The 22,637-nt window shown below is 42.5% G+C and overlaps 1 protein-coding gene across 5 annotated transcripts in view; it reads left to right on the top strand.

Moving 5' to 3' along the window:
* Positions 1 to 22,393, top strand: part of LOC141113483 (glycogenin-1-like) — a 56,485-nt gene extending 34,092 nt beyond the window's left edge. For 2 of the 5 annotated variants that reach the window (XM_073606609.1, XM_073606610.1), the window contains exons 7-11: positions 135 to 345; positions 2,359 to 2,442; positions 12,144 to 12,257; positions 17,947 to 18,060; positions 21,799 to 22,393. In XM_073606609.1, coding sequence (XP_073462710.1) covers positions 135 to 345; positions 2,359 to 2,442; positions 12,144 to 12,257; positions 17,947 to 18,060; positions 21,799 to 21,957 — 682 coding nt within the window. In that variant the 3' untranslated portion in view covers positions 21,958 to 22,393. The remainder of the gene's footprint in view (positions 1 to 134; positions 346 to 2,358; positions 2,443 to 12,143; positions 12,258 to 17,946; positions 18,061 to 21,798) is intronic. The other 3 variants (XM_073606612.1, XM_073606611.1, XM_073606613.1) reach the window with 3 other exon arrangements.
* The last annotated feature ends 244 nt before the right edge of the window (positions 22,394 to 22,637 follow it).

Here is a 22,637-nt window from a genome sequence, read left to right as displayed (position 1 = left end):
TCTCCAATGGGGATGCACAAGTCATCTTCCCCATCTAAAAAAAAAAATGGCTTTAGATATATTTTCTATAATTATTTCCAGTTAATATATACATATACAGGAGTGAATGAGCAGTTTATACTTTGTTTTGACAGATTTGGCTCCGAGGCGAAGGTTGTTCACTTCATCGGCACCCCTAAGCCCTGGAACTGTAAATATAATCCACAAACCAAATGGATTGTAGAAGAGGAACCTTCAAGTGGGAATCAGCATCTGCCATACCTGGTGCTGTGGTGGCAGACGTACATATCAGATGTTCTACCACTATTAACAAAACAGCAGGTGCCAGACATCCCTGAAAATAAGGTAAATGTGATTAGTAATTTGACTTCAATCTCTGCAGAAGGGAGCCATACCCTGTGCCTGAGATATACAGAATCTCTAGGAAGGAAAGGTGTATGGAGTCACCACTACCACCACCATCACTGTTGTGGTGAACTTCGAACCTGAATACTTCCTCCCACATCGCTTTCTGTCTTACCTTGTCTGTTGCCCAGTTATTGTTCTGCTTTACATCACAACTCCTCGTCATTTCCCAGATGTCATCCATCCACTATGTTCTTCTCCTGCCTTTCTGTTAGGACACTGACTGGCTGGTGATGCAGCCTCTCCCAGGGCATAGAATCTAAGTACAAGCTGGTCCTCACCAGACCTCCTGATGTTGGAGATGGGCAAGAAAACGTTGTGGCCACTGATGCTCTTTGCTGCAGTTAGTACCAGGTCATGGGCCCCTGGGATTGTTACCAGGGATTAGCAAGCACCAGGTAGCTATGGTGTGGAGACAGGAGAGCAGGGTACGGGTACAGTGGATGTTAAGCAGAGTTCTTGGCAAACAAAATGAAGGCAGATAGTTTGCAATGAGCAGGTGATAAACTGGGCTGGAGATGAGAAAGTAGTCGGGTTCAGGCAGAGGTCTTGGCAGGTAGCAAGCAGAAAGAATTAAGACAGTCTAGGTTGGCAACCACGAAAGCAGGAGACTAGAAAATGGTCAGGTCTGGGTGAGCAAAAAACAGATAACAGGCTTCAGTATTATAGCTCTTTTTAAGGGGAATTCAAAGGCTGGAGCTTAAATACCATTTAGGCAGAAGACATGCTGGGTGTTTTTTTAGGAAACTCTGGAAGTCCTGGCACGGATTCATAGAATGCCATTGAAGATATTGGCATGGATTCTCTGCGTTCCATTGGAGGTCTTGGAAAGGAATTCTGCGACTGCTATTGGAAGTGCTGGCAGGGTTTCTGCAAGTGCCATAGAAAGTCTTGGCATGGTTTCTGCGAATGCCACTCGAAGCCCTGTTAGGGATTCTGCGAGTGCCATTGGAAGTCCTGGCAGGGATTCTGCGATTGCCATTGGAAGTCCTGGCAGGAATTCTGCGAGTGCCATTGGAAGTCCTGGCAGGGATTCTGCGATTGCCATTGGAATTCCTGGCAGGGATTCTGCGATTGCCATTGGAAGTCCTCGCAGGGACTCTGCTATTGCCATTGGAAGTCCTGGCAGGGATTCTGCGATTGCCATTGGAAGTCCTGGCAGGAATTCTGCGAGTGCCATTGGAAGTCCTGGCAGAGATTCTGCGAGTGCCATTGGAAGTCCTGGCAGGGATTCTGCGAGTGTCGTAACTTTCCTACTTTTTACCTTGCTCTCCACAATCCTGCATAGCTCCACTCTAGTTTGAGTTTCTTGTGATTTTCTCCAATATTCACATAAACTCCATAGAGTTTTTAATAATATTGTATGGAGTTTATGAGTAAACAATTTAAAAAGTAAAACAAAATCAAAAGGTACAATATCACCCATAGTGGCCATCTGGGTTTTTTCTTTGAATCCCTGGGTAATGAAACGGGGAATTTGATTGGTCACCAATTACCAACTGTAACTGGGCAACAACTTTGCTTTTGTTCCTATTTTCTCATCCCCATGCAAAGCTACAGATTCACCAATGTAAGGGATACTTCAGAACAGAACTGCTTGCAGTTGACCAGCTCAGTATCCCTTATGTCAACGGCATACCCTCCTGCTATAAGCTCTTGGCAACTATGAATCTATAACAGAAGGGTTCCCTAGACTCTGCTGAGAAAATTAACTTTTCATTAGCAGTTGACAAGCTGCTGATCGCAGCTATTCATTAAAAATGGGTCTATTCACATCAGCAGGCATGCACTATGGTGTACTCAACAGTCCCTAGTTTGCATTGTGTGTATGCGCTGCAGAGCATTGTTGCAACAAATATCATTGGAATTTGTATGACCTAAAGAGTTCACTTTAAATACTGTGTGCATTGTAATGTGTAATGGTAAATATCTTCTTTTCTTTGTGTGCCTCAGGTTGGAAGGATCGAGGTTCAGATAAAGAAAAATCCTTCTTTAGACTTCCTAAAAGAAGTTCCTGCAGGCAATCCTGATAGCACAGTAAGTTTACATGTATAGCGGATCTGTCCCTGAGATCATGTGCCCTATAAAGTTTGTGAAATCTAGTGACCTATAAAGTTTGTGAAATCATGTGACCTATAAAGTTTGTGAAATCATGTGACCTATAAAGTTTGTGAAATCATGTGACCTATGTAGACTGTGAAATCATTTGACCTAGACAGCGCTGTTCACTTTGCAGTGTAATCACACAGGTGTTGTCACCTTGTAGATAGGGTAGATGGACATGTAGTTTTAACCTTGAGTAAGAGGAAACTGACTGAACGCTAGATAAGCTTTTGTATCCGTTACAGCAGAATGTGTTGTGTTTTTTTTTATTTTGGAAAGAAGATTTTAGTTCTTATTTACACGTGTGTTTAGTGTCTGACTATGGTTTCCTGCAGGAGACCTAGCGGGGCTTCAGCAAACAGCTGAAAGCGGGAAGCCCTATACAAAGTAATTCAGCATGCAACCATTTGTGGCCATTCATATGAAATTGAACTTGTAGTATGTAGAACTTGTAGTAGAACCTGTATGCGATTGGCCCTGGACGACAGTTTGTGTTGAGAGTCTAACATCCACAAGTATAATGGCTGCAGGTGCCGTTTGCAGAAACCCTGCTGAATCTCCTTCAGGAAACTGTAGTTGGCCCCTAAACCATATGAATAAAAGCTGACCACTGTAAGCACCTCCATCCGTATTATATGGATTGTCCCAGGCCCTGTAACTGTCACTTTTGCTAGAGAGCTTGGCCTGTTACAGGAAGTGGAAAAATGATGTATCTACTGGCAGGATCAACATATTTACAGTGGGGAAAATAATTATTTGATCCCCTGCAGATTTTGTAAGGTTGCCCACTTACAAAGGAATGAACCATCTATAATTTTTTATCATAGGTGTATTTTAAATGATAGAATCAGAATATCAACCAAAAAAAAAAAGTGATACTAATTGAGTTGCAGTTTAGTGAAAAACATAAGTATTAGATCCCCCCTACCAACCAACAATAATTCTGCCTCCCACAGACTGTTTACAGTAGGTGCTCATGTGGTACACAGATTAGTCCTGTCAATTTAAGAAGGTGCTCCTAACGACAACTCATTATGTGTATAAAAGACACCTGTCCACAGAATCTCTTTCTTCCATTCAAACCTCACTTTCATGAGCAAGACCAAAACGCTATCAAAAGATATCGGGGACAAGATTGTAGACCCGCACAAGGCTGGAACGGGCTACAAGACCATCAGCAAGAAGCTTGGTGAGAAGGAGACAACTGTTGGAGCGATTATTCGCAAATGGAAGAAATACAAAATAACTATCGATCAATTGGTGTAAGGATGATCATGAGAAAAGTGAGGGATCAGCCCAGAACTACACGAGAGGCACTTGTGAATGATCACAAGGCAGTTGGGACCACAGTCACCAAAAAACCATTGGTAGCACAATACGCCGCCATAGACTGAAATCCTGCACCGCCCACAAAGTCCCCCTCCTCAAGGCACATGTACAGGCCCATCTGAATTTTGCCAGTGAACATCTAAATGATTCAGAGAAAGATTTGGGAGAAAGTGCTGTGGTCAGATGAGACCAAAATTTAGTTTTTTGGGATTAACTCAACTCAACTGTGTTTGGAGGAAGAAAAATGCTGACTATGACCCTAGGAACACATCCCTACACTCAAGCACGGGGGTGGAAACATTATGCTTTGCGGCTGTTTCACTGCTAAAGGTACAGGTCGACTTTGCCGCATTGAGGGGCCAATGGACAGGGCCATGTATTGTAAAATCTTGAATGAGAACCTTCTTCTCTCACCAGAATTCTAAAGATGCGTAATGGATGCATCTTCCAGCATGACAATGACCCAAAACATACCATCAAAGCATTAAAGGAGTGACTCAAGAAGAAGCACATTAAGGTCATGGTGTGGCCTTGCCAGTCTCCAAACCTTAATCCTATAGAAAATGTATGCAGGGAGCTGAAACTTCGAGTTGCCAAGCGACAGCCAAGAACCCTTAAGGATTTAGAGAAGATCTGTAAAGAAGAATGGACCAAAATCCCTCCTGAGATGTGTGCAAAACTGGTGGCCAACTACAAGAAACACCTTACCTTGCCAACAAGGGTTTCTCCACCAAGTACGAAGTCATGTTTTGCTTGGGGATCAAATACTAATTTTATTCACTGAACTGAGACTCAGTTTATAACACAAACTTGTGCTGGATTTTTGGCTGATATTCTCTCTATCATTTAAAATACACCTGTGATACAAATTATAGACCCTTCATTTCTTTGTAAGTGGGCAAACTTACAAAATCTGCAGGGAATCAAATTTATTATTTTCCCCACTGTAGAATGGGGTGGGGGGGTCAGAACTGATTTGCTAATGCTAGTGACAGACTGCATCACCATTCACCATATACTGACGTTCATTAAAAAACTGGACGACAGAACTACTTGTGTTTCCTATAGTAGAAAATACTGATGCATAAATGATTTTTACTTTTGAAGTTTTAAAATGACAGCAAACATCTCAGTTGGTATGGATAAGCATGATTCTTTTCTTTGCTTAGGTTCTATACACCAGCCCCAGTAATACAGTAAGGAAAAAAAAGTATTTGATCCCCTGCTGATTTTGTATGTTTGCCCAATGACCGAGAAATTATCTTTTTTTTTTTTTTAATCATTGAGCATACAAGTCAGTACAGGATATTTTACACAAAATATAAGGTGCAACAAGCACCAACATAAACTGATAGGGTACATAAGATTGTCTGACAGATCGTGCAAACATCTAGGATAATTTCAGACATACATTTCTGGAATAAAAACATGAATGCATGTGATCCCCGCTGCCACGGACTGTGGAGATGTTTGTTAATTAGCCTTGCTGCCTGGTTTTAAGAAGCAGTCGGTATTAATCTGCTCAGGAAGAAGAGTCGTCCACCCATCTGTCCCAAATTTTATTAAATTTGCCAGGACATCCTCGATGACAATTTAGGACTTTTTTATAAGGAAGGGTAAGATTCACCGCCCTCTTCATTTGTTGAACAGTGGGAGAGGTAGGTCTGAGCCACAATTGGGCTTTTTGCATTCTAGCAGTGAAGAGAGTTTCTTGCAGAAATGTTGTAAGATATTTCTCTTCCTCAGGTAAGGGACGAAGACCAAGTATGCACTGACGTGGGCATAGTGTTAAGGGGGATCCCATATGATTGTGGAGGAATTTGATAACCTGTGACCAATAATGTTGGATAGGTGGACAAGACCATATGAGATGGTAAAAGGGGCTGTTAGTATTGCCACACCTGGGGCATGTTGGTTAGGCATCTGGTTTATATTTGGACAGACGGGAGGGAGTGATGTAAGACTTATGGAGGATGTAAAGGTGGGTGAGTCAGTCTGACAATTTAGGTGATACCTTTTTGGATGTCCCTAATACAGCCCCCCACTTTTCATCCTCTATCTCCCCAAGGTTAGTCTCCCTTTTGGATTTCAGTTGGTATGCATGTGTTGTGGCCTTGGGTGTAAGAAGGTGATTATACAGAAAGGAAATTAATTTCTTAGGGTCTTCACCGAAGACCATATCCGCCAGGGTCACCGATTCCAATCCAGGGATGGGGTCACTAAATTGAGATTGGAGGGCATGTCAAACCTGCAGGTAGCGGAATAACATGTGGTTGGGGAGATCAAATTCCTCCTTGAGGGTTTGAAATACAGCATTTCCATTGATAAGTTGAGACAGATATGAATCTCTTGGCTATCCATATTTTATGGTCTGGGATGGTCATTAATTCCAGAAGGAGGGGATTGTCCCACAGTGGCATGTGAGCATGCGGGGGGGGGGGCAATAACGGTTTGCGCTAGATGCCAGATTTTACTGTGGTGTGCTAGCATAAGTCGCCTGTTACCCGAGCGAGGTAGGCCCCGGTGTCTACAAAAAAGTATCTGAAAGGGGTGAGCCACTACATCAGTAGCCGCCATGCATACTAGCATGGAGTAGCGGATCTTATCGTGCCTATTGAGATAGTAAAAATGGGACAACTGGGAGGCTAAGTAATATAGTGCCAGATCGGGAAGGGCAGTGCCCCCCAGATGGACAGGACGCTTTAGTGTCTGCCATGCCAGCTTGTGCCTAGAGGAGCCCCAGACAAATGTGTTAAAGATGGATTCCATTTTTCTAAACATATGGGCTGGGATGTATAGTGGGGCATGCCAGAAGAGGTAGAGTAGTTTGGGGGGGGGAGTATCATTTTTACTAGGATGATACGGCCCATGACCCCAAGAGGAAGTTGGCGTCTATAGGGAGGATTTGGGAGTTGGACCAATTAATTTGCAATCACGAGAAAGTGCCAAAGTGCTGGATTAGATGCAAGGCCGCAGTCAAAGAGGGGCCTGCATCTTCCAAATAGAGGAGCATGTCATCCGCATAGAGACTAATCACCTCAGTCATCCGTATCAGTCTATAATTTTAATAGTAGGTTTATTTTAACAGTGAGAGACAGACTAATAACAAAAAAATCCAGAAAACCGCATTTCAAAAAAGTTATAAATTGATTTGCACTTTAACCACTTGCCGACCGGGCCATAGCCGAAAGACGGCAACAGCGCGGTCGGCTAGTTCTGGGTGGACGTCCATGGACGTCCTCCCAGAATACTGCTCTCGCGCGCCCCCTGGGGCGCGCACCCGAGAACTTCCGTGACCGCCGGGTCCTGAGGACCCGGTGCATCACGGATCACGGTAAATGGCCGCTGATCGCGGCCGTTTACCATGTGATCGCTCCGTCAAATGACGGAGCGATCACATGTCAACAGACCGGCGTCATGTCATGACGCCAGTTCCTCCCTCCCCTCTCTGTACCGATCGGTACAGTGCGAGGGGAGAGGGGGAGGGATCGGATGGCAGCACCGCTGTGTGCTGCATGTGTAGTGCCCACAGCGGTGCTCAGTGACAATTGCAGTCACATCCATCCATCCGTCCATGCTCAGCCATCCCTGCATAATACCCTACAGTACTCTGCATAATACCCTGCAATACTCTGCATAATACCCTGCAATACTCTGCATAATACCCTGCAATACTCTGCATAATACCCTGCAATACTCTGCATAATACCCCGCAATACTCTGCATAATACCCCGCAATACTCTGCATAATACCCCGCAATACTCTGCATTATACCCGGCACTACTCTGCAATATACCCGGCACTACTCTGCAATATACCCGGCACTACTCTGCAATATGGTTATAAAGGAGCAGCGCTGTTCCTTTATAACCATTTATATAAGTAACGTGTATCTTACTTTTAGCAGCTGCTTTTGTATATTGTTTTTGATCATTGATTGTTTTATGGTTTCATAATTTTAATTTGTCCTTGCACAAGTATTATTCACTAATATCCCCTCACAGCGCGGTGTTTTCCTTTTGTTTTTCCTACTCTGCAATATACCCGGCACTACTCTGCAATATACCCAGCAATATACCCTGCACTACTCTGCAATATACACAGCAATACTCTGCAATATACCCGGCACTACTCTGCAATATACCCAGCAATATACCCTGCACTACTCCGCAATACTCTGCAATATACCCTGCACTACTCCGCAATACTCTGCAATATACCCTGCACTACTCCGCAATACTCTGCAATATACCCTGCACTACTCCGCAATACTCTGCAATATACCCGGCACTACTCTGCAATATACCCAGCAGTACTCTGCAATATACCCAGCAATACTCTGCAATATACCCAGCAATACTCTGCAATATACCCAGCAATACTCTGCAATATACCCAGCAATACTCTGCAATATACCCAGCAATACTCTGCAATATACCCAGCAATACTCTGCAATATACCCCGCAATATACCCTGCACTACTCCGCAATACTCTGCAATACCCCGCAATACTCCGCAATTTTTAACCACTTCCCGCCTTCCATCATATGACGTCCTTGACTTTGTGCGGTGATATCTGAATGATGCATGCAGCTACAGGCATCATTCAGATATCAGCTTTTTTAGCCGGCGATTTCCTACACCATAAGAATGATCATAGCGGCTGTTCCACTGCTTGATCGTTCTTACGGGAGGCGAGAGGGGACGCCCCCCCCTTCCCGCCACCCTCCGGTGCTTCTACCGACTCACCGCTACGATCGAAGCCAAGATCGTTTTTTTTTTTTTTTTATTTCAGGCTTCCCAGCCTAGAGGTGAGATGTGGGGTCTTATTGACCCCATATCTCACTGTAAAGAGGACCTGTCATGCCATATTCCTATTACATGGGATGTTTACATTCCTTGTAATAGAAATAAAAGTGATCAAAAATTTTTTTGGGGGGGAAAAAGTGTCAAACTAAAATAGATAAAGTAAAATAAACAATAAAAAAAAAAAAAAATTTTAAAGCACCCATTTCCGTGTGCTCGCATGCAGAAGCGAACACATACGTAAGTCCCGCCCACATATGAAAACGGTGTTCAAACCACACATGTGAGGTATCACTGCGAACGTTGGAGCGAGAGCAATAATTTTGGCCCTAGACCTCCTCTGTAACTCAAAACATGTAACCAGTAAAAAATTTTAAAGCGTCACCTATGGAGACTTTTAAGTAGTGACGTTTGGCACCATTCCACGAGAGTGTGCAATTTTGAAGGGTGACATGTTAGGTATCTATTTACTCGGCGTAACTTCATCTTTCACCTTATGCAAAAACATTGGGCTAACTTTACTGTTTTGTTTTTTTTTAAAGCACAAAACTGTTTTTTTTCCCAAAAAAACGCGTTCTAAAAATTGCTGCGCAAATACCGTGCGAGATAAAAAGTTGCAACAACCGCCATTGTATTCTCTAGGGTCTTTGCTTAAAAAAAATATATATATATATATATAATGTTTTGGGGTTCTATGTAATTTTCTAGCAAATAAATTATTATTTTTACATGTAGGAGAGAAATATAAGAATTGGCCTGGGTGCTCCAGAACGCCTGGAGGTGCTCCGTGCATGTTGGGCCTCTGTATGTGGCCACGCTGTGTAAAAGTCTCACACATGTGGTATCGCCGTACTCGGGAGTAATAGCAGAATGTGTTTTGGGGTGTAATTTGTGGTATGCATATGCGGTGTGTGAGAAATAACCTTCTAATATGACAATTTTGTGAAAAAAAAAAAGAAAAAAAAAAATCTTGATTTTGCAAAGAATTGTGGGAAAAGATGACAATTTCAAAAAAACTCATCATGCATCTTTCTAAATACCTTGGAATGTCTTCTTTCCAAGTAGGGGTCATTTGGGAGGTATTTGTACTTTTCTGGCATGTTAGGGTCTCAAGAAATTAGATAGGCCGTCAGTACTTCAGGTGTGATCAATTTTCAGATATTGGCACCATAGCTTTTGGACTCTCTAACATTCACAAAGACCAAATAATATACACCAAGTTGTACTTATTTTTACCAAAGATATGTAGCAGTATAAATTTTGGCCAAAATTTACGAAGAAAAATTACTAATTTGCTAAATTTTATAACAGAAACAAAGAAAAATTAATTTTTTTACCAAATTTTCAGTCTTTTTTCTTTTATAGCGCAAAAAATAAAAAACCCAACGGTGATTAAATACCACCAAAAGAAAGCTCTATTTGTGTGAAAAAAAGGACAAAAATTTCATAGGGCTAAAGTGTTGTATGACTGAGTAATTGTCATTCAAAGTGTGAGAGCACCGAAAGCTGAAAATTGGTCTGGTTAGGAAGGGGGTTTAAGTGCCCAGTGGTCAAGTGGTTAATGAGTGAAATTGAGTATTTGGCCCCTTCGCAAAGCACGACTTAGTGGAGAAACCCTTGTTGTCAATCACAGAGGTCAGACGTTTCTTGTAGTTGGCAACCAAGTTTGCACACATCTCAGCAGAAAATTGGGCCACTCCTCTTTGCAGATCCTCTCCAAGTCATTAAGGTTTTGAGGATGACATTTGGTAACACGAACCTTCAGCTCCCCCAACATATTTTCTATAGGATTAAAGGGGTTGTAAAGATAAAAATTTTTTCACCTTAATGCATTCTATGCATTAAGGTGAAAAAACTTTTGACAGTACCGCCGCCCCCAGGCCCCCCGTTTTACTTACCTGACGCCTCGAATCTTCGCTGCTCGTCCTCATTGCAGCTCAGCCTGGTCGCTGATTGGCTGCAGTGGATGGATTGAAAGCAGCGCAGCCACTGGCTCGCGCTGCTGTCAATCACATACGATGACGCGGCGCGCCGGGGGGCGGGGCCGAGTGATACAGCGAGCGGCTATAGCCGCCGGCTGTATCACGGGAGCGCGCCCGCAAGCACTCACCACCATGCGAGGGAGCTCGCATTAAGGTGGTAAATGCTTGCGGGGAGGAGCTGAAACAGCCGCCGAGGGACCCCAGAAGACCAGGTTCGGGGCCACTCTGTGCAGAACGAGCTGCACAGTGAAGGTAAGTATGATATGTTTGTTATTTAAAAAAAAAAAAAAAATTACCTTTACAACCCCTTTAAGGTCTGAAGCCTGGCTAGGGCACTCCAGGACCTTAATGTGTTTCTTGTTGAGCGACTCCTTTGTTGCCGTGGCTGTGTTTTTTGGGTCATTGTCATGCTTGAATATCCATCTATGACCTATTTTCAATGCCCTGGCTGAGGGAAGGAGGTTCTCACCCAAGATGTGACAGTACATGGCCCCATTCATTGTCCCTTTGATGTAGTAAAGTTGTCCTGTCGCTTTAGCAGAAAAACACCCCCAAAGCATAATGTTTCCACCTCCATGTTTGACGGTGGGGATGGTGTTTTTGGGGTCCTAGGCAGCATTCCACCTCCTTCAAACATGGCGAGTTGAGTTAATGCCAAAGAGCTCGATTTTGGTCTCATCTGACCACAACACTTTCACCCAGTTCTCCTCTGAATCATTCAGATGTTCATTAGCAAACTTCAGATGGGCCTGTACATGTGCTTTCTTGAGCAGGGGGGACCTTGCAGGCTTTGCAGGATTTCAGTCCTTCACAGCGTAGTGTGTTACCAATTGTTTTCTTGGTGACTTTGGTCCCAGCTGCCTTGAGATCATTGACAAGATTCTCCCATGTAGTTCTGGGCTGATTCTTCACCATTCTCATGATCATTGAAACTCCACGAAATGAGATCTTGCATGGAGCCCCAGACCGAGGGAGATTGACAGTTTTTTTGTGTTTCTTCCATTTGCGAATAATCGCATCAACTGTTGTCACCCTCTCACCAAGCTGTTTGTCAATGGTCTTGTAGCCCATTCCAGCCTTGTGTTGGTCTACAATCTTGTCCCTGACTTCCTTGGACAGCTCCTTGGTCTTGACCATGGTGGGGAGTTTGGAATCTGATTGCTTCTGTGGACAGGTGTCTTTTATACAGGTAACCAGCTGAGATTAGAAGCACTCCCTTTGAGAGAGACCTGGGAGCCAGAAATCTTGCTGATTGATAGGGGATCAGATACTTATTTCACTCATTAAAATGCAAACAAATTTATAACTTTTTTTAATTGCGTTTTTCTGGATATTTTTGTTATTATTCTGTCTCTCACTGTTAAAAAAAAACCTACCATTAAAATTATAGACTAATCATTTCTTTGTCAGTGAGCAAACATACAAAATCAGCAGGGGATCAAATACTTTTTTCTCCTCACTGTAGCAGAAGGTGGTAATGAAGACATAATGAATACATCTAACTGCTGTCTTTCTAGCTGCCGGATACTAGCTCTGTGCAGCCTCCAGCAGATGACAATGTACAAGATCAAGATCTCCTGCTCTCATCCCCGGTCAACCATGAGCCTGTAAACGAAGATAACATCTATATGGTATTAATACTAGATTTTCCACCATCATCGCTTCTCCTCCACTCCAGATTGACCTCACTTGTTTTGTCATTAATCGTGCCTTTTAATTACGTTGCAATGAAAAAATAATGAGTCAAACCCATTTGATAACGGCTTCAACTTTGATTTTGACCAGTTCATGCTTATTTCTGTTTTTAGATTTTCTAGATGCTTTATTAGGTGACTGATAACACCAAAAAATATAACTTTTGTATTGTTTCAGCTGTAAATGATCTAATCAGTTTGGCTAGACCCAGACCCAGTGGTGCAATTAAAAAGTGACATTTGGGTGCTCCATTGAGGTGGACATCATACAAGAATGCATAGTTTTCTGAAAAATTTAACATTCCAACATTTCTTAAGCCTTCCCGACCTAAAAAGAAGTCCTCCAGGGTCTTGCGTATTTATTTTACATTTTATATCTATTTTTTAAAGAGTACATTTGAAGAACATTAACGTTGAGAGCATTTGACCAATCCCATAAGTCCCCGGACGAGTTTAAGATTTAAAGTTCCTACCACATTCATGCACGCTGTAGGGCCAATTTGGGTGGAAGTCAGTGAATCAACAAGTTTGGGTTTGTGGGACCCTGTGCTACCCCTTGTAAACGTGGGAAGAACTTCCAAACCCATTGGAGATAATATCCTTAGGAGTATGAGCCCAAGACCCAAACATTGCTAGGCGAGAGTGTAACCATTTAGCTGACTACTTAACACATGTTCCTCCATTTATCTGTAGTGGGGTTGCTCATGCATCCTAAAACAGAGGCCTCCAAATATTTTTAAACAAAGGGCCACTTTGCTGTCTTTTGGACTTTAGGAGGGCTGGATTGTAGCCACTGAGGGTGGAAAAATGTGCCGGGCCCAGTATCAGTGAGAATAAACATTGCCTCCAGGATTTGTGGTCAGGAGGAGGAGGAGGAGTGGTGCCCCATCATTGGTATTAGTGGGTATAATAGTACCTGGTATCATTAGAAGAAATAGTGCCCCATTGTTGGTGTCCATGGGAGGAATAGTGCTCCAAGGGCTGAAAAAAGGCTAGCAAAGGGCCACAGTTTGGAGACCCCTGTCCTAAAATGTGAGAGGTGGCTTCACCTGTCGCATTACCAACTATTAGGGGGTAACTATGAAGGTGGAAGTGGTGAAACCTTCAACTTTACCATTACCCATACAGAAGAATATGCATATGAACCACTAGTATTAAAGGAGAACTGCACTTTTACCAAAAACCTCACCACTTCAGGGTGAAGATGAGGAGGCCAATCCAGGAGAGGATGCAATACATTGAAGACAGAATATTTTATTACTCTTGATGTTCCCCCTCCTTCTCATCCTGGCACCTGCATTGGGTTGCATGTGTACATTCAGCTTAAAGAGTGTACAGTCAATGCAAGGTCCATCTAAAGCAGCCATTCTCAACCAGGGTTCCTCCAGAAGTTGCTGGGGGTTCCTTGAGCTGTGACTGATTGTCCTTCCATTTAATGGTACATGTGTAGTTGCAGGGCCAATGCCACTTGGCAAAGCCATTAGGATGACACCAATGATATATTTAGCTGTCTGTAAAGACAGTATTCTGACCACCATTGTAAGGGTTACATTCCTCTTACTGATCACCAACGTGGAGGACATTTATCCCATTGATCTCTTGAATTATTGGTTAAGTAAGGGTTCCCTAAGACCTGACAATTATTTTAGGGATTCCTCTGGGGTAAAAAGGTTGAGAAAGGCTGATCTAAGGTATGGAGGTCTATTATTTAAAGAGTCAGGGAAGCAGCCATGAAAGTTTTTTTTAGTGCCATTATTACTACTTTCCACCCTAAACTAAAGCAGGTTTTATGGTGTATTCATACTTGGGTATGTCTGTTAGTTTACCTTCCAATATGCATCTTTGAGGTGACGCAAAGTTTTCTCTCACGCCCATACATCTTCTATGAGCCCCCAACTCTGCAGCTCAGGTGTTTGTGTTACAGTGTGTTAGGTTTATGTGTGTCTTCTGATGCATGAAAGCCTGTTGAGGGCCATGGGATATAAATGGTTGGAACGCATGTGAGGAAGACCTACGGAACATTTGCCCCTACATATTAGCCTACCTCTCTTCAGAGTTCACCGAAAATAGAAATATAATAGACAGGTTTGGGTCTTTAAAAGAAATGAGAAAACATGCACTGTTATACAGTATTTGTTACATTGGTTGGAATGTGTTATATTTTTTGGTGCATCTTCATTCTTTCTTTCCCCTGAACTGAATACCGTAATTATTTTTAATTTTCTTTCAGCAATTCCTTCTGCTAAACAAATCCCTATGCAGCCAACCCATTTTAGTTGCTGTTCCAAGTTGTTTTAAATATGATTGTATGTTTTGCAGTATATTGTGGTGTTGTCCCTCGCGCTATATTGAGTATACGGACTATGTCAATGCCGGAATGGAATGAAATAACTCAGTATTAAAAAATGGTGTGAATCGTGATGATGTCTCTATGGACTGCAGCAAAATCAAAAGTGTTCACATACACTCAACATAATAATACTAATAAAGTGATTTCGCGCTTCAAATCTATCACATAAAAGCGTAAACAATATATACGTACTAATGCATGCAGCTATAGTGCCTATATAAATTGGTGTGCTCAGTGAATATGTACCAACAGTGCAAAACATAAAAAATGCAAAGTGCTGACAAAGATTATCCAAAGTGCTGATGTGCATAAATAAATCAAAAGTTCATAATAACGTTTTCAATCCACTGGGATCAGTTGTGGGGGGGTGGAAGTGGTGGTGATATCCTTAAAGTGGAGGGATCTGGTGAAACCGGGCTCTCTAAACTCTCACCTCAAGACAGGTGAACATAAGCATCAAACAGGTTCTTTTAATGGATGTTGTATTATGTAAATCAGGTGGGACTTCTCTAATGACTTGATGGTCCTCCCGGTATATGGAACCTATCAAAAAATGAAGGGGGGATTGCCCACCTTGCTGATGTTCTTATTGCCTCCTCAATAAGACAATCAGCAATACAAGATAATAAGAACATCAGCAAGGTGGGCAATCCCCCCTTCAGCTTTTGATAGGTTCCATATACCGGGAGGACCATCAAGTCATTAGAGAAGTCCCACCTGATTTACATAATACAACATCCATTAAAAGAACCTGTTTGATGCTTATGTTCACCTGTCTTGAGGTGAGAGTTTAGAGAGCCCGGTTTCACCAGATCCCTCCACTTTAAGGATATCACCATCACTTCCACCCCCCCATAACTGATCCCAGTGGATTGAACACATTATTATGAACTTTTGATTTATTTATGCACATCAGCACTTTGGATAATCTTTGTCAGCACTTTGCATTTTTTATGTTTTGCACTGTTGGTACATATTCACTGAGCACACCAATATATATAGGCACTATAGCTGCATGCATTAGTACGTATATATTGTTTACGCTTTAATGTGATAGATTTGAAGCGCGAAATCACTTTATTAGTATTGTTTTGCAGTATATTACTGTCTACGGCAGCCTTTTTCAACCAGGGCTCCGTGGGATAACTGGGAGGCTAAGTAATATAGTGCCAGATCAGGACTGGACAAGACAGATGGACAGGACGCTTCAGTGTCTGCCATGCCAGCTTGTGCCTAGAGGAGCCCCAGACAAATGTGTTAAGGTTGGATTCCATATTTCTAAACATATGGGCTGGGATGTATAGTAGGGCGTGCCAGAAGAGGTAGAGTAGTTTGGGGAGGAGTATCATTTTTACTAGGTTGATACGTCCCATGACCCCAAGAGGAAGTCTGGACCAGACCTGGGTTTTGCATTTAAGAAGTTCATAGAGTGGTTCTACATTTAATTGTATGTAATCTGCGAGGGAGCGGGAGCACTGTACGCCCAGATATTTGAGTTGGTTGGTCCACACCAGGGGAAGAGCCTCTTGCGTGTCAGTAGGGGCAGTGACGTCTATAGGGAGGATTTGGGACTTGGACCAATTAATTTGCAAGCGCTTTGGCACGAGAAAGTGCCAAAGTGCTGGATTAGATGCAAGGCCGCAGTCAAGGAGGGGCCTGCATCTTCCAAATAGAGGAGCATGTCGTCCGCATAGAGACTAATCACCTTAGTCATCCGTATCAGTCTATAATTTTATTGGTAGGTTTATTTTAACAGTGGGAGACAGACTAATAACAAAAAAATCCAGAAAACCGCATTTCAAAAAAGTTATAAATTGATTTGCATTTTAATGAGTGAAGTTGAGTATTTGGCCCCTTTGCAAAACATGACTTAGTGGAGAAACCCTTGTTGTCAATCACAGAGGTCAGACGTTTCTTGTAGTTGGCAACCAAGTTTGCAAACATCTCAGCAGAAAATTATGCCACTCCTCTTTGCAAATCCTCTCCAAGTCATTAAGGTTTTGAGGCTGACGTTTGGTAACACGAACCTTCAGCTACCCCCACATATTTTCTATGGGATTAAGGTCTGAAGACTGGCTAGCCCACTCCAGGGCCTTAATGTGTTTCTTGTTGAGCGACTCCTTTGTTGCCGTGGCTGTGTTTTTTGGGTCATTGTCATGCTTGAATATCCATCTACGACCTATTTTCAATGCCCTGGCTGAGGGAAGGAGGTTCTCACCCAAGATGTGACGGTACATGGCCCCATCCATTGTCCCTTTGATGTGGTAAAGTTGTCCTGTCCCTTTAGCAGAAAAACACCCCCAAAGCATAATGTTTCCACCTCCATGCTTGACGGTGGGGATGGTGTTTTTGGGGTCCTAGGCAGCATTCCACCTCCTTCAAACACGGCAAGTTGAGTTAATGCCAAAGAGCTTAATTTTGGTCCCATCTGACCACAACACTTTTACCCAGTTCTCCTCTGAATCATTTAGATGTTCATTAGCAAACTTCAGACGGGCCTGTACATGTGCTTTCTTGAGCAGGGGGGACCTTGCGGGCGCTGCAGAATTCCAGTTCATCACAGCGTATTGTGTTACCAATTGTTTTCTTGGTGACTTTGGTCCTAGCTGCCTTGAGATAATTGACAAGATTCTCCCATGTAGTTCTGGGCTGATTCCTCACCGTTCTCATGATCATTGAAACTCCACGAGATGAGATCTTGCATGGAGCCCCAGACCGAGGGAGATTGACAGTTTTTTTGTGTTTCTTCCATTTGCGAATAATCGCTCCAACTGTTGTCACCCTCTCACCAAGCTGTTTGTCAATGGTCTTGTAGCCCATTCCAACCTTGTGTAGGTCTACAATCTTGTCCCTGACATCCTTGGGCAGCTCCTTGGTGTTGACCATGGTGGGGAGTTTAGAATCTGATTGCTTCTGTGGACAGGTGTCTTTTATACAGGTAACCAGCTGAGATTAGAAGCACTCCCTTTGAGAGAGACCTGGGAGCCAGAAATCTTGCTGATTGATAGGGGATCAGATACTTATTTCACTCATTAAAATGCAAACAAATTTATAACTTTTTTTAATTGCGTTTTTCTGGATATTTTTGTTGTTATTCTGTCTCTCACTGTTAAAAAAAAAAAAAAAAAAAACTACCATTAAAATTATAGACTGATCATTTCTTTGTCAGTGAGCAAACATACAAAATCAGCAGGGGATCAAATACTTTTTTCTCCTCACTGTAGCAGAAGGTGGTAATGAAGACATAATGAATACATCTAACTGCTGTCTTTCTAGCTGCCGGATACTAGCTCTGTGCAGCCTCCAGCAGATGACAATGTACAAGATCAAGATCTTCTGCTCTCATCCCCGGTCAACCATGAGCCTGTAAACGAAGATAACATCTATATGGTATTATTACTAGATTCTCCACCATCATTGCTTCTCCTCCACTCCAGATTGACCTCACTTGTTTTGTCATTAATCGTGCCTTTAATTACATTGCAATGAAAAAATAATGCGTCAAACCCATTTGATAACGGCTTCAACTTTGATTTTGACCAGTTCATGCTTATTTCTGTTTTTAGATTTTCTAGATGCTTTATTAGGTGTCTGATAACACCAAAAAATATAACTTTTGTATTGTTTCAGCTGTAAATTATCTAATCAATTTGGCTAGACCCAGACCCAGTGGTGTAATTAAAAAGTGACATTTGGGTGCTCCTTTGAGGTGGACATCATACAAGAATGCATACTTTTCTGGAAAATTTATCATTCCAACATTTCTTAAGCCTTCCCTACCTAAAAAGAAGTCCTCCAGGGTCTTGCGTATTTATTTTACATTTTGTATCTATTATTTAAAGAGTACATTTGAAGAACATTAACGTTGAGAGCATTTGACCAATCCCATAAGTCCCCGGACAAGTTTAAGATTTAAAGTTCCTACCACATTCATGCACGCTGTAGGGCCAATTTGAGTGGAAGTCAGTGAATCAACAAGTTTGGGTTTGTGGAACCCTGTGCTACCCCTTGTAAACATGGGAAGAACTTCCAAACCCATTGGAGATAATATCCTTAGGAGTATGAGCTCTAGACCCAAACATTGCTAGGCGAGAGTGTAACCATTTAGCTGACTACTTAACACATGTTCCTCCATTTATCTGTAGTGGGGTTGCTCATGCATCTTAAAACAGAGGCCTCCAAATATTTTTAAACAAAGGGCCACTTTATTGTCTTTCGGACTTTAGGAGGGCTGGATTGTAGCCAGTGAGGGTGGAAAAATATGCCGAGCCCAGTATCAGTGAGAATAAACATTGCCTCCAGGATTTGTGGTCAGGAGGAAGAAGAGTGGTGCCCCATCATTGGTATTAGTGGGTATAATAGTATCTGGTATCAGTAGAAGAAATAGTTCCCCATTGTTGGTGTCCATGGGAGGAATAGTGCTCCAAGGGCTGAAAAAAGGCTAGCAAAGGGCCACAGTTTTGAGACCCCTGTCCTAAAATGTGAGAGGTGCTTCACCTGTTGCATAACCAACTATTAGGGGGTAACTATGAAGGTGGAAGTGGTGAAACCTTCAACTTTACCATTACCCATACAGCAAGAATGTGCTTATTAACCACTAGTATTAAAGGAGAACTGCACTTTTACCAAAAACCTCACCACATCAGAGTGAAGATGGGGAGGCCAATCCAGGAGAGGATGCAATACATTGAAGACAGAATCTTATATTACTCTTGATGTTCCCCCTCCTTCTCATCCTGGCACCTGCATTGGGTTGCATGTGTACCTTCAGCTTAAAGAGTGTACAGTCAATGCAAGGTCCATCTAAAGCAGCCATTCTCAACCAGGGTTCCTCCAGAAGTTGCTGAGGGTTCCTTGAGCTGTGACTGATTGTCCTTCCATGTGATGGTACATGTGTAGTTACAGGGCCAATGCCACTTGGCAAAGCCGTTAGAATGACACCAATGATATATTTAGCTGTCTGTAAGGACAGTATTCTGACCACCATTGTAAGGGTTACATTCCTCTTACTGATCACCAACGTGGAGGACATTTATCCCATTGATCTCTTGAATTATTGGTTAAGTAAGGGTTCCCTAAGACCTGACAATTGTTTTAGAGATTCCTCTGGGGTAAAAAGTTTGAGAAAGGCTGATCTAAGGTATGGAGGTCTATTATTTAAAGTGTCAGGGATGCAGCCATGAAAGGGTTTTTTAGTGCCATTATTACTACTTTCCACCCCAAAACTAAAGCAGGTTTTATGGTGTATTCATACCTAAGTATGTCTGTTAGTTTACCTTCCAATATGCATCTTTATGAGGTGACGTAAAGTTTTTTCTCACGCCCATCCATCTTCTATGAGCCCCCAACTCTGCAGCTCAGGTGTTTGTGTTACAGTGTGTTAGGTTTATTTGTGTCTTCTGATGCATGAAAGCCTGTTGAGGGCCATGGGATATAAATGGGTGGAATGTATGTGAGCAAGACCTACAGAACATTTGCCCGTACATATTAGCCTACCTCTCTTCAGAGAGTTCACCGAAAATAGAAATATAATAGACAGGTCTGGGTCTTTAAAAGAAATAAGAAAACATGCACTGTTATACAGTATTTGTTACATTGGTTGGAATTTGTTATATTTTTTGGTGCATCTTCATTCTTTCTTTCCCCTGAACTGAATACCTTAATTATTTGTAATTATCTTTCAGCAATTCCTTCTGCTAAACAAATTGCTATGCAGCCAACCCATTTTAGTTGCTGTTCCAAGAAGTTTTAAAAATGATTGTATGTTTTGCAGTATATTACTGTCTACGGCAGCCTTTTTCAACCAGGGTCCGTGGAAACCCTAAGGTTCATCCAGAGGTTGCTAGGGTTTCCTTGAGTAATGATCAATTTCTGCTTCACAGATAACTAACTGCTGACACCATTGATCTTTTAATCTATTGGGGGATTCTTCCCAATGACCAAAGATGTAAAGAGCATCCTTCCCAGTGATCACCGCACTAATGTACCATGAGCTGTTGATAGAGTAATTATTAGCAGGGGTTCCCTGAGATCGAAAAGTTGTTTCAAGGGTTCCCCAATGTTAAAAAAGGTTGAGAAAGGATGGTCTACAGATATGCTGTATGAGTTTATGATGTTGTGTTCAGTCGGTATTTGTAGCTTTGAGCCAACAAACCATGTAGGTTTTGTTCTGATGGTCAATATATTTTCACATTCTACAGATGTAATGTCCACAGTCTGCAATAAACAAATAAATAAGGGAGTGATACGTGCTATGGCTGTCTTGGAGGGGCAGATGCATAAGCTTCTAGAACAGTGGTTCTCAACCTTTTTAAGACCAGGTCCAGCAAATAATTCCACATTCTTCCATGCACCAACAGTAAAACAAAAAAGTCTATTCTCAAACAATAAAAGTATGAGAATGCATAACATGTACTGAAATGCTGGAAGGCTGTGACTGGGATTGGGTATCATTGTGGGGGATATGGAGGATGTGGAGGGGGTTAGGAGACTGCAGTAGACTTAGTGGCCCTTGGTGAGGTTTATAGAGGAAGCTGGGGGGGGGGGGACACTGTTGGAGGTTGGGTGCACTATGGAACGCCAAAGGCTTTGCCACAGACTGGGGGGCACTGTGGGAGGCTGCACAGCACTGTGAAGGCTAAGGGCACTATGGGCTCCTAACGGAGGTTGAGAGACACTATGGGAGCTGGGGGCATTGTGGAAGGTTAAGGGATCTGTAATTGGCTGGAGGCTCACAGTTGGTTGGCGGGATCTGCAGTTGGCTGGAAGACACTGTTGGAGGTTCGGGACAATATGCAGGGCCGAAGGCTTTGCAGCAGGCTGGGGGGCACTGTGGGTGGCTGTGTAGCACTGTTAAGGCTGAGGGCTTTCTGGGGGCACTATGGGCCCCTAAGGGAGGTTGAGATGCACTACGGGAGCTGGGGGGCATTGTGGGAGGTTAAGGGATCTGCAGTTGGCTGGAGGCTCAGGAGAAGGGAGACCACAGCTGAGCAGTGAGTCACAGGCCCGTTGCTAAGAACCATTGCTCTAGAAGACCACCATTGCCCATCTATAAGTGAAATATCATTTGTGGTTGCTGTTGGCCTTATTCAATGCTGATGGGTTAAGTTTGTGTTTCATATTCCCCAGGTTCATCTTGTGCAGTCTGCATCGGAGTTGTCCCTCCGCGAGGCAGAAGAGAAACTGCAAAGAGAGGAGCGCAGGGAATGGGAGGAAGGTCACATGGATTACATGGGAAGACATTCTTTCGAGAATATCCAGAAAAAGCTGGACCAGTTTTTACATTGAAGAGATCATTCTAATTTTTACCGCGGTGCTGTGAAACTTATATTTTTCATTATTTATTATGCAGTGACAGCATTTCATTTTAATCTTTATTGAGCCCTTTTTTTTGCTGATTAAACTGGAGTTGAATTGAGCAATGAGAATTCTTAATATTTATTTTCGATCCTGAATATTTCACAACTTTCACTCTACTAATGGGATTCTAATATTGGGTGGAGTAAGAGGGCTCCGATGATTTCAGTACCATAACTTTGCGATGCTGGTCACATGCTACCTGCTCTTCGCCCTGCAATTTGTAAATTTGTTTTCAGACACGTACTGCCTTTTAATTATTCGCCATGGTGACAGACAGAATATCTATGTAACAGGTTGTATTTGTTGTCATAGTAACAACTTTTACTGTCACTGAATTGATTACATTAAACTCACTGCCATCATATCTTTGCCCTAGTTACTCCTCTCTAATTTGTGACCCTGGACACTTAGGCCTTCAACAAGCTGCCCTGGCAACAGGATAGACATAGCAATATGGTGTATCTCCTGAAGTTATTGTCATGGTAACCATAATAAACATTTTTAGTGCCTAAAAACTCATGCCATGTGAAGTGGCCCCATGCATTTTCTTCTCGTTTCCTACAATTTTTTTTCTCAGTGTAGTTTTGCATGTTTATACTTGCCAACTG

The sequence above is a fragment of the Aquarana catesbeiana genome, linkage group LG12 (assembly GCF_042186555.1).
Source record: "Aquarana catesbeiana isolate 2022-GZ linkage group LG12, ASM4218655v1, whole genome shotgun sequence".
Classification (NCBI taxonomy): Eukaryota; Metazoa; Chordata; class Amphibia; order Anura; family Ranidae; genus Aquarana; species Aquarana catesbeiana.
This window is presented reverse-complemented; position numbering and strand designations above follow the sequence as displayed.